This window comes from Sesamum indicum, linkage group LG6 (assembly GCF_026168435.1).
Source record: "Sesamum indicum cultivar Baizhima isolate 11 linkage group LG6, ASM2616843v1, whole genome shotgun sequence".
NCBI classification, from domain to species: Eukaryota; Viridiplantae; Streptophyta; class Magnoliopsida; order Lamiales; family Pedaliaceae; genus Sesamum; species Sesamum indicum.
Window position 1 is genome coordinate 1,215,393 of NC_142662.1, and position 16,719 is coordinate 1,232,111.

The window sequence follows — 16,719 nt, forward strand, 5'->3', positions numbered from 1 at the left end:
GGAGGATAAAATTATGTGTGTAGTTGGGGCTGTTGAAAATGATTTTACTGCCGTAAATTAATGTCTATTTACCCTTTCTGCCACTCTCTCTCTCTGCGGGCCTTTTGTCTTTCTCCTCATCTTTTTAATTTTTTTCGCTCCATCTCTCAATTTACAAACACTAACACTAAAAATATTTTGAAAATTCAATATTGTTTTTGTTTGTTTGTTTGTATTTTCACTACCCCTCCTTCCACATATACATATATACATATTTTAAAATATATTATAAACTAAAAATAAAATATATAAACAAACATATTATACTAAAAAAATAAATAAAACTAACTTATCAAAATATCAACTAATGTCAAAATTTGAAAAGTTGAATAAATTAATTATCTTATTAGTTGAAAAGTATTTTTAAATCATAAAAAATTAATGTATTTATGTCAAAATCGTCACTTTCTGTATAACTTTTGTATAAATTATCAGCTTTTAAAATAATAATCTTATTAACTAATCAAACATATTATTATTTTTACGTGAAAGTTTGTACAAATTTGGAAACACACATTTCCGCACAAAAACTAAAAATAAAAAATGATAACATAAACAAACAAGTTTGATCTGTAGGGGCAAATAGCAAAAATCTCTATAATAGGCCAATAAATACATAATGAATAAGGCAATAAACATACTCCACAACTCCACAATCACAATCTTGTCATTTTCTTCTTATTTCAAAGCAAGCTTGGATTTTATTTATTTATTTATTTTTGGGGTGCTATGTACTAAAACCATGTTAATTTATTAACAAAATATCTACATAATAACCTTGATTTTTTTTTTCTTTTTTGCTACACAACTCTTATGGTTGATAATTGTACCTAAGCTTATATGGTGATATTGGTTCACCTGGTAGATCATATACGCATTTTCAATATCCTAACTATTTTATTTCTTCAATTAAAAATGATGAATTATTATTGATTATAATTATTTCTATCGAATATCAATATCTAATAAAAATAACTACAATAATCATACACTAATCAAATCTAAACATCTAGTATTACAGTAGATAATATCTATTATGCAGTAGAACAAAATTTCACACATATGGTGGGGTTCGAATTTATAACCTCTAAGGTCAAGGAGCCTCAACTTCGATAACTGAGTTAAGCCTCATTGATCAGTATTCTAATTATTGACAAAGTAATAAAAATCCGACGGTTCCTAACATCCTATATACCAAGGATTAACATAAATCAAAATGTATGTATACCAACATTTTCACTATTAGTCAAACTCGTACAATTGATGCAATACTATTCAAGTGGGAATTTAGTCTCATACAGAGGAACTAATTTACCTTAAACGGTTCATTAATAATAATAAAATATTATTTTTTTCAATATTTGGTGTATAAAATGAACCTATATAATTTAAAAAATTACATCCACTATCCTTGACGTTTGTTTATTTCTAATAAATAAATTAACCTACCAGTCAAAATTTCTAAGATTTACTGATATTGACAAAAAATTGAATAAAAATCTATATTTACCCTCGATTGACTAACTTTAAACAAATTCTTTCTCTCCAAATTATTCTTGAAAAGAAGGAAACGAGGAGGAGGAGGACGACGACAAAAGGATTTGATGCATACTGTCGTACAAACACTTAAAAAAATACCAGATTTTATATTGCATTTTGACACCCAAAATCACTATATATAATGAAATGAAATAATTCTGAAAAAAGCAGTATTTCTTGATTGAGGTAATGAATGTGACCCGTTAATTCATGGGCCAAATAATAGTTGTCATCATCTACATTATAAACAAACAAGCAAGCAAAATAGAAATGGAGAATTAGATGAGGGAGAAGTCACTGTCGGTTGGTTTTATTTTCCCTTGTGTCCACATTTATAGAAAAAATATATTGTGTCAATAATATTTTTGGGAAGGAGTGAGGTCTGATGGGGAGGTTATTTATTTTAGAGTTAATTATACTTGAATTTCTTTAAAAAAAATATATAAAATTATATTTTTTCTTAAAAGTATTTTGAAGTTGCAGTTATACTTTATTCGGAAATTCTTATTTTACACTTGGCGTTCTTCTGTTAGGGTTAGGACAAAAATACTGATGTTAGCAGAAAAAATTATATAAAATTTTAATTTTGCCCCACATCTAATTTTGAAATTTTTTTGAGGGAAAGTATAATTTCACATTTTTAGAAGGAGTTTAGATGTAATTAACCCTCTAAATTAAATTAATTGATTAAAGGAATTGATTTTACTCTTGTTTGGCTTGAACTCAAAAGCAAGATTTGCAGCCTTCTTGGGTTGTACTTAGGGTGTTTATCAAGTTCAATAAGCACATAAACCTACCAATAGATAATCATCACAAAGAATAATATTAATGAATAAGAGTTTAGTTGTATGTAAAATGATTGGAAATGGTGAGTGAAGCTTGAAAGGCCAATCAAACTGTATAATTAAGCCAAGAGTGCCCAAGAAGTTAAGTAGTGCAATGATTTTTGGCTTTTAAACTTGTGTCATCATTAGCTTATAAAAGGATACTCTTTCTACACAATTATTCTTTCCCATTCATCAAGTATATAAGATCCTTTGTGACTCGGCCCACACTATTTGTTTAGAATTAAAATTTTACATATAGACAACTTATATATATAAACAAATATTGTATATATTAGTAATAAAAAAGTTTTATAATGTAGAAGATGATTGTGTATTTAACTTGCCTATAATGATCAAAAAATGGAAGAATTTGGTGGAAAAAATTATAATTTTTAGAGATTATTTGTTCAGAGCTGCTCTCAGGATACTCCATAGACTATTTGTACTGGGGTTGATAAGACACATCCAACCACAACATGAATAATTAGTTTCACCAAGAAAGAATAAGCAAAGGATGTAATGAATGACTAGTCCTTCAATGCATCATATCAGGTTTGTTAAATAAGGGTAGATGAGGATAAGCTTCACAGGGGCATGATTTGATTAGCTTAATAATAATATACAAGGGAGAGGCAGAAAGAAGACCAACCCTCATGACAGAGCCATCCCACCAACCCCTTTTGGACACAACCAAAGTAAAGTAAGCATTAAAGTTGTCTACTTTCACTACGCTTTATTGTGTGGGTTCATCCTTTACAACATAATAAGCTTGCAACAGCAATTTGTTAAGAATTTTCTTGACCTTTACAGCTTGGCAACTCAGCCTTCTCATAAGATAAAGTACTTTTTAACCACGCTGTCTAATTCAACCATTTTGCATGAGAGATAATAATAACACCTTTCTTTGAAAGACTATCTGCGGAAAACAGAATGCTGCACATGTAGAGATCAAGCAGTAAATCAACGAATGAACAGTTTGCAAATTATAAATAAGAAATCCTTTGTTGTAGAAAGAGAATTCTGTTAACATTCTCGCACGGTCAAGAATCTTATAGGCTGTGAACTCGGCCACCATTTAGACGGATGAATAGGTCTACATTCAGAAATAAATACACATAATAAAATCATACAAATGTAATCATCAACCATTTCATATGTAAGTTTTGTTCGGTCACTAGGGTGGCAGTTTCTTCTAATCTGCTTTACTCAAGCAACTTTCATGGATATAAAATATGGGCATCAACCTTAGTTCAGTTGAGAAAGGTACCACGAAGAAGCTAAGGATCATCGTCATACGGTGCACTTGGAGCAGCCCATAATGAAAGACTGAGGGCAGATTGCCCGTGGATTTGAAGCTCAGCCAAAACGGATGCTGCATCAGCAAGGTGATCACAGAAACTGTTTCCAGCCAAGTCCAGATGCTCCAGTTTTCCTGTATGAAACAATTTTAGTACACACAACCAATAAACAATTCTAAGTTTCTGATATTACTCTTTTTCCCATAAAATCAGTGAGAAGATCACCCACCTTTTGATGCTTTCATGCCAGAGGATATTACTGACAAAGATTCCATAGGCATCAAGTTATATCTTGCATCAATTGCAACAATCTTCTGCGAGTGTGAAATAATGCTCGACATAAATTTTGCAGCTTCAATCCCACCTTGGTTATTGCTGCAACAAGTTCATTAAAATGTCAAGTCGTCAGGTTTACATGACATACGGAAAGGAGAAAACGGACTTCCAAAAAAATTGAAAAAGAGGTGGACCTTATATTTATATAAGCAATCTTCAATTCCGTTGATATTTCCCTTAGTGCCTCCAGAAAACCAGAAGAACCAAGTCCAATATCTTCAACATCAACAGCACGAACACCAGTGCACAAAAATTTCCCAAATGGTGCTCCGATTTCACTGGGGCGAAGCAAATAAATATGATAAATTTAGCCCCAGGGAAGAATAAAATAAGTCATACATAGCACCGCTCTGCCCCTATACCTGCCCAGCCTATTGCCTTTAATTGAAAGCAGATTCACTGGTTTCTTCATTGTTGAAAGAACTCCTAGAAGTTCAATGACTTGGTTGCAAGTAAGCTCACAATTCTCAAGCATTAAATCAGAAAATGGTAAGTCTCTGCTAGAGATCTCACGGAAATAGGATATCAGACTCCTGAAAAATCATTTTTTATCAGTACAGCTTATAATGACTCAGTATATAGAAGGGAATGTACAGTATTAAAAGAATAAACTAGGACAAAAGAACTCCAGAAGATCTATATGCCTCCAATAAGATCAGATGCTGTCTGATTATGAGATGCCTAACCAACCTGACCCCATCCTCAATTGAATTGTCACTTAAATCAAGATTCTGCAAATTAGGCATGTGAACCAGAGCCTGCTTGAGACAGTCTGCATCTTCTCTTACTAAGTTGCAAGACCTGGAATTTAAACGGGAACTTTAGAACACCAAAGTGTGAACTACAAACCTTTCGTGCACCAAAATTTATTGCTTATTGTTAAAACCATGTTCAAAGGGAAAGCATTAAGTGATCTACCAAAAACTTAATACGCACATCCAGCACTTGCAGCCATTTGTTTTTTGAAGCAACTCTAGATTTTCTCGGATTTATTCTGTTTTCAAGGGAAACATGGGGAAGGCAAAAGAAAACAAAAAAATCCTGGGGAGACAGACATCAATTATGTTAAGGTTTAACCTGTTTATTCTCATTTCTTAAATTTATATAATTGAAGACTCAAATTCTTAGCAGGATAATGTTGTGCAACCAAAATACTCCATAATACTGAAATTCCAGAAGTGAGACAAAAAAAAACATATTCCCCGGTCCAGAATGGAAAGTGATCATTTTATGCTCCAAGCAGCCATATTGTAGACTAGAGAGGTAGTTGTAGACAGGCCTATTTAGTTCAATCCTTTTCCCCTTAATTTCATCTTTTATTATGCTTTGTATACGATGTAACCAAGAGGGGGGGGGGGTGGAGGTTCAGCTTTTGGGTGTTAAGTCAAGGTATGTTCAAAGTTCATTAACAGTATTATTAGCCTGTCTGATTTAGTTAAGAAAAGGCGGATGCTTTTAAAGAAGCTATAGTAATTTTGCATATCCACAGCAAAAGCATATTCTGATGGCTCAAAAATTCAAAGTTACAGTGGTCCTTTGAATAATCATAATCATAATCTGATTGCAACAGCATATTCTGATTGCATAATCATAATTCAAAGCCACTCTGGTTTATTGAATAATAAATGGCTCAAAAATACATCTGCAAGGTGAATGTAGGTTACTTCACATTTGGCAAGAATTTTTACATGGAACCTATGAAGAGAGGTCAACGAATTACCTTAAATTGAGCACTTGTAATGATTTCAACGACTTGCCGATTCCAAGTGAGCAACTTGATGATCTCCAGCGGAAGTGAGAAAGGAAACCTGTAATCTGCAATAGCATCTCAAATTATATCTTTATATTAGTGATGAAATATAACACGAGACAAAACATAATCATCTTGTGCCAGACTAACATTATTCTCCGAGAGGTCTAGCGTGGATATACTAGCCGCAGAATCAAGGAGGGAATTGATGATCACCCTTGCAAAATTTCTTCCTAGTTGGTCATCACATAACGTCACCGAATGCAAGGAACTGAGAACAGTGTATGAGTTTGTATCCATAAGAATAACAATATCTGATGCCAAGATTGCCATGTAATAAAAACAAAAAGACTGTTAAAATGCTGAATCAAGTATAGGGGAGTAAAAGATTACTAAAAAGTTGGATGCTCTAGCAAACAAGAATTTATGACTGTTCAAACAATGGCTCCAGTACGGCACAATAGACTGCTTCTCATTAGAAAAGGTGAATACTAAAGTAATTGAAATAGTCAATCACATCAGCTGTCAGAATGCATTAGAGATTACTCAGGCAAAGCAATATATTTTTGGAAAAACTTGTACAAACCGAGCTCTAAAAGCATGTCACAAGATCTTGTAAGGTCATGCCATCATTACTGAAGCTAAGACTGTCTTTTAAGCATAGAAGCCTTACCTCGTTTTTACAAGTCAGATGCAAAGCCTATATTGTATAGTAATTAAGAGAAATAAAAAAACAATGCACGATAAGCTTCCTAATTAGCGAACCTCAGTCAGGATAAGAAAAACAACACTTAGGGTACACCACTAGAAGTTAGATGATTCAAGTGAATTGAAATGTAACCTTTTATATAAATGTGCATACCTCCCCGAGGTTAAGAAAGAAGTCAATCCAACAGGAACAGGAGATGAATCAGTTTGGAGGAAGCTTGATCTCTTGATTGAGAAATGTTGAACTCCATGTGCTCGAAGACCCTTAACATGCAGTGAATCACAAATTGCACTGATGAAAGTTGGAGAAAGCTTGCAATGGATAAAGTCAACTGATTTAAGAGTCTCACTATTCTGGTTCAGAAGCTTACATAGTCCCTCAACCTGAACATCAGAATGACCAACCAAAATAAATTCATCAATTTAATTAACCACTATAGATCCCAATAACTTCAATATCAAGCCAGGATAAAATGAAAGAGTACACAGAAAAAAAATTACAGTTTCCATTGGAAATTTTTACAAGAAAGAAACTGCCATTCATCCTTCAGCAAAGCTGTTTCTGTGGGCTTGTTTAAAATTAAAAAACTCAAAAGAAACTTAAAATTTCCAGTGTCTTATTAAATCACTTTATTCTATTATGTAATTGTAATAGGGATAATCTTTATTATACAGATAAGAGTAAGGTTATCATATTGCTTTTAACACATTCCAATTATACCCGCGTATTGCATCCTTAAACGATAATGCTGCCAAGATCAGTAAATTTATGAATTGTCCAAGTCACTGCTGAAGTGCAAGCAGAAACTGTTATCTCTTTTCAGCTAGTGTGTCACAAGTGAGAGCAAGTAATCCAACTACTTAATAAGAGTCAGAGTGAATTTTATGCGCAAAGCATCATCACTTTTCTTGGGGCCATCTCTTGATGGGGTTCCCTTTCCTGTATTGGGCATCAAGAAGACATATAAAGCAAAAAAATAAATAATAGCTGACAGAAGAATTCTAGGCCTTTAGTATATGTGAACACCTCAGTAGACGAAAATATTCCTGTTCCTTTATTATTCCGTTTGTGGATCTTATCATCTAATCTGGCTGACATCAACAGACATTTCTGACACGCAACTCTCCAACTCTACCAAAATGAAAAGCATGTTACAGTGGGTTAAAGCATCACTGCAGCAAGCATGACAAAAGCGACCTTTCTATAACATTTGTTTGCTACAGTGGTTGATTTGATTATACGTGGGTGCATGTGAACTGTTCCGGCATGGTCCTCCAATTATCTAAGACGCAGTAATGACTTCTTACATCCGTTAACTTATTTCCTTTTATATGAATTTGCTACAGGTTATAGTTGCTTAAAAAGTAGAGGGGAAAACAAGAGAGGCTTACATGGTCATTGGATTTTATCCACTGAAGTTCCAGGCTTCCCAGCTTACTGTTTTCTAGCAAGTCCTGCAACACAGTAACAGTTAAAAACAATGAATAAAATGCCAAAACCTGTTCTGCTCAGTTACTATTTGCTCAGTTCAACTTGATGACCAAATGTAGGATAGGAATCATCAACAATTTTTTCTGCTGGCGTTGATCAATAATCAAAACATTGTAGTTCTGTTAAAATATGATTTCTCAATAAATCGGATTCAGGAAAAAAATCAGTGAATCCATTTTTACGAATTTCCCCTTGGACCATATACTTATAGATAAAACCAGAAAAGAGTATAGATCTTAGGTGAGAACAGAGACATTTAAGGCGGGTCAGAAAAGCAAAAGGTCGTAAAGAAGAGTTCCGCTATTGCTGCAAATAAATTGGCATAGATAGTGACATCATCTCCCATACTAGCAAAAGTATTGAGCAACAGAACCTTTACAAAAAGCAAATTTCCAGAATTCAACAAGCAGAACCAAGAAATATAGTCACCATAACAGCATTGATGTTACAGCAGAGTCTCTTGGTCAAATAAAGATTCTCATTAAATCACAAACTGCAGTATGGAAGATATGAGTCAGGCCATATATTGAATCAAAACAATCCTAATAGTTATATATATATAAGTACAATTTGGAGTTGTTTAAGGCTCAAAGGTTTCCTGGAGCAATGGTGCGTACCACACCACGGAAATCTGCAAATATAACTTATACGTTTATATTATTAGTATTTTTCAATAAGAATAATACACAAAAAATTAAATACAAAATTTTGAAAAAGAGAGAAAAGAGCTACTCAAACAACAAATTCATACAGAAATAATATGACCCTTAGAAAGAGATGAAAAACCAACTAGTATAAACGAAAAAAAGAAATTCAAATATAACAATAATATAAAATAAAACCTACATAGTTTATTAAAAAGCAAACAAGCACTCTAAATAAATAATCTAATCATGTGTGGGGTAGATTTAGATGTAAGAGATTTTTTTGGGTTCATTTCGACGAAGATGTTGGAGATGATGATGATGCAGAGGAAAATAAAGATGATCTAATAGAATCAGATTAGATTTCAGATTTATTTGCTTTTTGATAAACTATGTAGGATTTATTTGAAACTTTGGACATTTATTCTCCTTTAAGGCTTTAACATTAGTTATTTTTAATTATATGAACTTTTTTTTTTTTTATGTTGAGTAGGGGTGTTCGAAATTCGATTAACAGGTCGAAAACCAATTATCATCTCAGTTCGGTTAATTTTTTTTAAGAAAATTGGTACAATCGGTCGTTACGGTTTGGCTAGGTCAGTTATCCGTGCAGGCCGAATAACCTAAATTAAAAATATATATATATTATAATAATTATATAAATTATATTTATAGTTTATATTATAATAATTTAATTTCTAATATTTTAAATTTAACATATAAAAATAAAAACTAAAATTAATTAACTATGATATGGCAGATTCTTTTCTTTCTTTCTTTTTCTTTTTTTTTATGATAATTCTGTTATTAATCAAACCAAACCGAAAAAAATATTCGGTTATAACCGAACCAAACTAGTTCATTCAATTCGATTTTTTGGCGTACCAAATTTTCAGTTAACTACACACTAGTTCGGTTAACAGAATTGAACACCCCTAATTTAGAGGATGTTTGGCTAAACTCTTTAAAACATCTTATCTTATAAGATGATTTAGGAGATTATAAGATGTTGGATCTGATTTTAAAAATAAGTTTCTAAAATGTTTGGATAAAATAAGATGTTAAAGCTTTTAAAATGTTTTCACATTTTATAATATGTTAGGGTGTTTGGCAAATACTTTTATTGGTAAAATGACCAAAAAGGACATGATACCATTATAATCAAATAAGTTGTTTATCTTGTCGTATTTTTATTTAAATATTTTTAAAATACTTTCATAAATAGTACACATTAGCTTAACTCCAAATAAAAATTTAATAGATAATCTTTTTACAATAATAAAAAAAATGCTGAATTATTACCTAAACTTTTGAATAAAAGTGATATATGTACATTCATGCTAGTTGAATATTAATATAGACATATAATTGATATTTTCTTTGTTAATGTAATGATTATTTCTAGTCGTATAATTTATAATGCCTTGAGTTTATATTTTTTCGGTAAATATAATATCGATAGCAATCTTATTTTTATTTAACTATAATAATATATCATTAAATAATGAAGCATTTTCTTTTTTTCAAATGCAAGAAAAATTAAATAACAATAAAAAAATTTAAATCCTACAGAGAGAGAGAGAGTGTGTGTGTGTGATAGAGAGAGAGAGAGGTGTGGCGCTACAGAGAGAGTGTGTGTGTATGAATGAGAATATTTTTGTCTTGTCATATATTAATTTTATAGAGCTTATAAAATATTATAAAAAAAGTTAGGAAAGTTATTTTTAAAACTTTCCTTTTTTCTAAAGAGCTTATAAAATCCAAAACATCTTATTTTGAAATCTTAATGAGCTTTTTAAAAAAAAATTTACCGAACAAATTTTTAGAGCTTATATGCTCTGAAACATCTTATGACATGTTTTGTGGAGCTTATAGCTTAGCCAAACACCCTCTTAATCTTTATATTTTAACTTCTTTTATATTATTCTCATTGAAAAATACTAATTGCACAAAAATATAAACTATTTTTGCATATTAGACCCATCCTTCGGAAGGCAAGCGTTGCGCTGTGCCGTGGCTCCAAGAGCCCTTTGCACTATGGTGCGCCATGAACCATTGACTACAATGGCTCCAACATACCTTTAAGCCACGGCATGTTGTGAACCTTTAACAACTATAAATTTCGACATAGGAATTATAAAATTCCGAACGAAAGATAAGATTCAAATAATTAATGAAGTACGGATATTATTAGAAAAGTATAATTTATAGTAAAGCTTAGCGTGAATTCTAATAGCGCTGGGGTTTGCCTGGGCGCTTTTCTCTGAGGTTGCCCTCGGTGAAGGCTTGAGGATCTTGAAGCCTGGCCCTTCCGAAATTAAAAAGAAAAAGAAAATTCAGCAATTTTTCATCTGTGGACAAAGTTCATGGCCTTCTAAAAGCTGGGCTTTTCAAAATCAAAGTTAAAAACAAACGACTTGGAGTCCGAAAGGTAAAGATGTGCTGCGCTTACTGCCTCTCTGTCCAACTTTGAAGTTTTCTCTTTTCTTTCTTCATTTTTTCGTTTGTCAGTTTCTGTTTTTATTTTTATTTAAATATATTTTCTGTTTTCTCTTGTTTTTAAATTTTCTGAAATGTTTATTATTAAATATAATTATTATTCTATTGGTTATAGATACACTTTGTATGTATCTGCTGATTTTGTTTCGTGTTTCAGTATTTCTGCTTTTTGAAAATTTTGTTGTAAATTATAATAGTCAGTAATGTTTGTACTTCATACTTTTATAACACTTGTTCATTCTTAGGGGTAATATTGCTGATTTTCAGAAAGTTTTAACATTCAAGCTTTACAAATAGGGATTTTGTATTGCAGATTACACATGCAAGATCCTCTGATCTATAACAAAAGGAATTTTCAACTTACACAAGTTTCTGCAACACAGAGTGCATTTGGAAGTCTTAGCTGTCTGCGACAAGAAATAAAGTATCTCAATAAAATCCCTTAATATTATGTTAAAGAAAAGGAATATTTATAAACACTATGAAAGAAAATATGTGCCAAGCAGAACAAGAAACTTAGCACTGGAATTCGTTCTAAATCAGTTTTCAGTAAAACAGTATGAAAGATGCACAATTTGAAAGTGAATCAGTTTGCTGGTTGTAAATAACAAGGTAAACATTACAGGGTCTGCTCATTCAATATATGCTACCTGGCATAAACTCCAAATTGCTGGCAGTGGTTAGAGAATTTCAGATAGTCAGGAGTCAACTTAATCAGGTGACCCTTGCAACCAATATGTTCCAGTATAGCATCTGCATAAAGCATCATATATCAACTGCTTCAGGTTTAGATATCTATGCACAGCACTCCTACAAAGTTCTCTCTCACATCAAGCTTTTCAAATATAATCAGCAATTTAAACATCTTGACATAAGAAATGCCTTAAAATGTTTTAACAACAAACATTTAAAGAAGGGCAAGACCAGAAAAGTTCTCTTAATATGACATTTTCCTTTTTTTCCCATTTGGAAAGCATAAGATTGGATGCATGAAAAGATACCAAGGAGAAGAATTAACTAATTTTTGTAATTTCAAAAATCAATCAAACCATCATTCATATGGTCCACTTTATTTTTTCCATAGTCTATACTATTTCAGTTTTCTGGTTAGCTTGAACAAAAGGACACAGAAAAAATAAAGCGAGGAAGATCATCTAACCCGGAATTTGTATTTCCCCAATAGAACCATCATAAGATGGGAGCAACGCTGTTTCTGCTACAGCATCCACACAACTGGTAAGAAGAACATGGTTACATCTTCTAGATTGTAGTAATTAATCACATGTAAAGAAAATGGCATCACTTAAGCTGCTTGGTCATTGAGAATACTCTTGCAAATGTGCCTCCCAGTACATCTGTTGCCAATCATCAACTGATTGATACTTTGCTTCGTCATATTTATCCAACCAACCCACACACTGCTTTGCCTCACTAAAACAAGGCCATCGGACTTTGTACAGTGCCTCCCATGCTGAATCTAAAATCCCATATCTGCAAAAAATAGCCTCATGCTAAGATATCTGAGTCACTGTTATCCATACATAAATAGTACATTTGGAATATCAATGCACCTTTCTTCCCAACCTTCTTCGTTTTCGACAATCTCCGTGGTGATAATAAGCATGTTCAAAGTTATCTCTGAAGTTAAATGGCCTGCATCAAGAGAACAAGAAAGTTATACATTCCCCAACATGCTATATAACATCAAAATTTGAATAAGCTAAGATGACTTCTGTACTGAAATCATGAGTTTCTCCATGCCATGAATTGATCATACAACCATCCTAGTTAATAAAAGTTCTTGAGAGCCTTCTGGAATTGAATTTCATCAAATTGCTATATACGTGATTGGTATATAGGAACAGAGTGGGAATGGAATTGACAGTCCCAAGTCCATTCCTATATATGTGATTGGTATAAGGAGAGGGATTAGTGATTCCATAGGAATTCTTATTCACTTAAGGAGGGGACTAGTGATTCCATTTCCACCCTAAAACACATGGTATGAGCTATTCGCATGAGCTTGGGCATGAAATTTTTTTCCTTGACAAAATTATCCTTGTGATTACATTATATAGAGAGGTGGTGGTTGCTCTGTCATCTCTCTTCTTCCTCAAGAGTTTATCTCTTCCATCTTTTCTTAAGAGCTTGAAATTGTTTTAAGGTTTTCTTAAAGAACCTAAAAAACAAACAATATATTGGTGCTTTGTGTGGACTTGCTAGATATAGCATTATTTTGCTCTTGTCTACACAAAACAAGAAATCATTGTAGGAGGAGAGCTTTTGAACCTAGGCCAGTCCACTACTCTCAATAGGTGCCTTAGACTTGCATCAACTAGTTGCTGTGCAAGTCATGAACAACCCGATTGATGTGGGATATAATCCCATTCAATGTTTTATTTATTGCTTTCATTGCACATTTAACGTCCCCGGCATGTACCAATTTCTTCGAACCTTCAAGGCAGGAGATGCAAAATGTGGGAAAATGCATATCTACCATGCATATGTTGGTAATATGAGAAGCATGTGCCAGAATGAACTGAGAAACTTTCTATATGTTGAGACATAATAAGAAGTCATAAACTAAGCCTCATTTTTCAGATAATCTAAATCAATCGGTTATCTTGTATTAAGATCATAATTACTATAACAGAGAACAGCAATATCTTCTTCCTTTATTCTTTTGATTTGAGAATTTCTATGTTGGGACTAGAACACAGTACACAAAAAAGCAATGAAGAAAATATAGCAGTCATAGTAAACTAATGGAACTAAAAATCCACTACTTATAACTCGTGAAGAGGAAAGCAAAGAAGATAATAAACAAGAATTTAATCATCCTACTACTTAACCCATCCTTGTAAGTTTCAAGAATCAGCACTATATCACACTGATCTTTTTTATGCTTTACCATTTCTATCCTTCCTTTTTGTCTTTTTGACAAATTACTAACGCCATAAATTAAGTATTTCTTGTTAATGCTAATGTTTGAAAAAATTTCCAACTCACAAGTTTTCGTGCAACTTCTCCAGTGCCAATGGAGGCAAGTGCGGCAACAAACTATCGAACAATTCTGATGGAAGTTCATAGATAAGCGAAAGCATATCACTAATATCATCCCCTGAAACCATTAACAGACACCAAGAACGGAAAAAACGACCGTTAAAATGTATCAAACCCATTCAAGATGGGCACTAAAACCTTCCCAGAAAGACAAAACTCATTAAAAGATTACACTAAACACTGTATTTCTCAAACGTAATGAAATGTACCAACAATTACCTTCAAGAAGTTCATCCGCAATGGCGGCCATGCATAAATCAACTAATCTTGGAACTCCAGCCATTCTTGAAACTAATCGCGAATTCTTGAGGCTCTGTGAGAAAAAATCGGACGGCAACGAGTTGAATTTTAGTGATAGCGAATCCAATTACAGTAGATAAGAACACAATCTTCTGAGTATGCGCTCCCCCTCTAACCTAATTCCAAAATTTGCGGCCGTCAAAGTGGAGTGAAGCGGAAAACTCCAAAAAACATTCTCGTAATCAAATACTTTGAATCAAGTGTTTGCAGAAATGGGATATCAGAGATGTGAGAGAAAATATATATACGTATTTAACGGTGTGGGCTGGCTGGGCTTCAGAACAATATTGGGCCAACAAAAAAATATATTCGGCCCAAGTAAACCCACTATGTCATAGGGCCTAAAAGATCGACAATAGATTTGGGCCTGAACCCAAACTTTGTGGATAAGTGAGTTTCGGGTCCGCCAATTAATTTAGGTTAAACTTTAACAGTTTTATTTAGGGATAATTACATTCCCTTTCCCTCAAATTTTGTGTAATTATATGTAGATCTCCTTTAATTTGAAAAATTATATTTAGCATTCCTAAAGTTTGTTTTCATCTAACAAATAAGTCTTTTCATTTATCAAAAACCACTGAATTCCCTAATATTAGCCAAAAAAAACTTAATGAAAATAGATATTTACCCTCAACTGACTTATTACAAGTTAAATAATTTTTCGAACTAAAATATCCTTATAATGGTAAAAATATATCTTCTTACATGCATTAAACCGTGAAAACGTATAAGGATGATTCGGCAATAAAAAAATTTATTTGATTTGCAATAAGTCAATCGACAGTAAAAATAAATTTTTTTTTTTATTTTTTTTGTTAATATCAGAAAATTCGGTGAATTGCGACTAACGAATAGACTTATTTGCTATATGAAAGCAAAACATCAGGAGTGTTAGATGTGATTTTCTAAACTATAAGAACACACCTAGTGATATGTATATAAATAAAAGAATACTAATAACCATTAATAGTTTGTGAAACATTTAATGTGCGTGCACAGTTTTTCAAGATTATTAATAATAAATGATATGTATATTTGTTTTCCTAAATTTTTAGACATAAAGAAAAGAACAAAAGTATGCAAACATAAATTGATTAATAGAAGTACTGATAATATGAATATAAGAATAAATTAGTATTATGGCACTAGAAATTTATATTATACTAATAATTTGCGGCACACTTTATGTATGTGTAATTTCTATAAGTATCATTTAAATACTTTTAAATTTTTATTATTTAATATAGTATATATAAAATAATAAGTTAATATTAAATTTATAAAAAAAATAATGACAAAAGAATGAATAAAAAATTTAAAAAATAAAGGAATAATTATTGAAAGATAATGTGGGAGCGGAAAGCTAATAAATAAATTAATAAATTGAATCAAATATTAAAATTGATATACCAAAATAATTAAGACACCAATTCATCCCTCTTTCATTATATATAATAATATAGATACTCGATATGCGATACATTAGAATCAGAAAAAATTGCTAACAGTTTAAAAACTCAATTTTATTTTATCTAAACACTTTGTGAGCGTATTTTTAAAATAAAATGTAACATATTATAGGCTCCAGAACATTTTATAATCTTGTACGTCTTATAAAAAATTTTAATGCATGTAAGAACCTAGACCTTATTTTAAGAATAAACTCTAAAAGTATTTGGATAAAATAAAAATACACAATTCAAAAAACGTTACTAAGAACAATTTTGTAATTGATACAACGTACCAAAATTAAAGGAGGCGTCGAAATCTTAAAAATAAATTGAAAACTCTTTAATTTTTTAAAAAAAGATTTTATATTCCTGACATCTTAATTTTAAAATTTTAAACTTATTTTCTAGAAAAAATTATTTTTTAACATCTTATAAATTGTGATATATTTTCGAAAATATTGAAATTGACTTGATGCAGACATCATTAGCTTTGCATGTCCAAACTTAGACATGGACAACAAATGAATAAATGATAATTACCTAACTCCCAACCACTCCAATCACATGCAATGCCCCTCCAATTTCACTTTATGCTATCAGATCATCAGTGTAATTATAAATAAGTTGGCCCATGTGTTGAAAGATCAAATCACATCAAATAATTAAAGTATTAAATCTACAGGGTATTTGTACGAGCTTATAAACTTTTTTATTTTTTTTTAAATTCATTTGATGATTATATTTATTTTTCTGAATTAAATATATTTTTGGTC

General features: G+C 31.7%; 1 protein-coding gene and 1 long non-coding RNA gene across 4 annotated transcripts; one reads left to right on the top strand and one right to left on the bottom strand.

Annotated features, from left to right (window-relative positions):
* Positions 1–3,388: 3,388 nt before the first annotated feature.
* Positions 3,389–14,971, bottom strand: LOC105165701 (RNI-like superfamily protein). Of its 3 annotated transcripts, none has more exons than XM_011084797.3 (17): positions 14,612–14,725; positions 14,415–14,508; positions 14,142–14,253; positions 12,717–12,785; positions 12,462–12,623; positions 12,292–12,365; positions 11,783–11,885; positions 11,497–11,539; positions 7,890–7,952; positions 6,652–6,881; positions 5,940–6,060; positions 5,760–5,854; positions 4,730–4,840; positions 4,402–4,572; positions 4,174–4,317; positions 3,933–4,078; positions 3,389–3,837 (listed from the first exon to the last, which is right to left on the bottom strand). In XM_011084797.3, exons 2-17 carry the CDS (start codon positions 14,476–14,478, stop codon positions 3,683–3,685), a joined length of 1,863 nt encoding a protein of 620 aa, XP_011083099.1. In that variant the 5' UTR covers positions 14,479–14,508; positions 14,612–14,725; the 3' UTR covers positions 3,389–3,682. The 3 variants fall into 3 exon arrangements, with proteins under 3 accessions (XP_011083099.1, XP_020549821.1, XP_011083100.1); XM_020694162.2 differs by having other exon boundaries at positions 12,704–12,785; XM_011084798.3 differs by having other exon boundaries at positions 12,704–12,785; positions 14,415–14,971.
* Positions 10,740–12,236, top strand: LOC148787629 (uncharacterized). Its single transcript, XR_016065882.1, has 2 exons — positions 10,740–11,556; positions 11,758–12,236. It is a non-coding gene; the product is annotated as an uncharacterized LOC148787629 (long non-coding RNA).
* Positions 14,972–16,719: the final 1,748 nt, after the last annotated feature.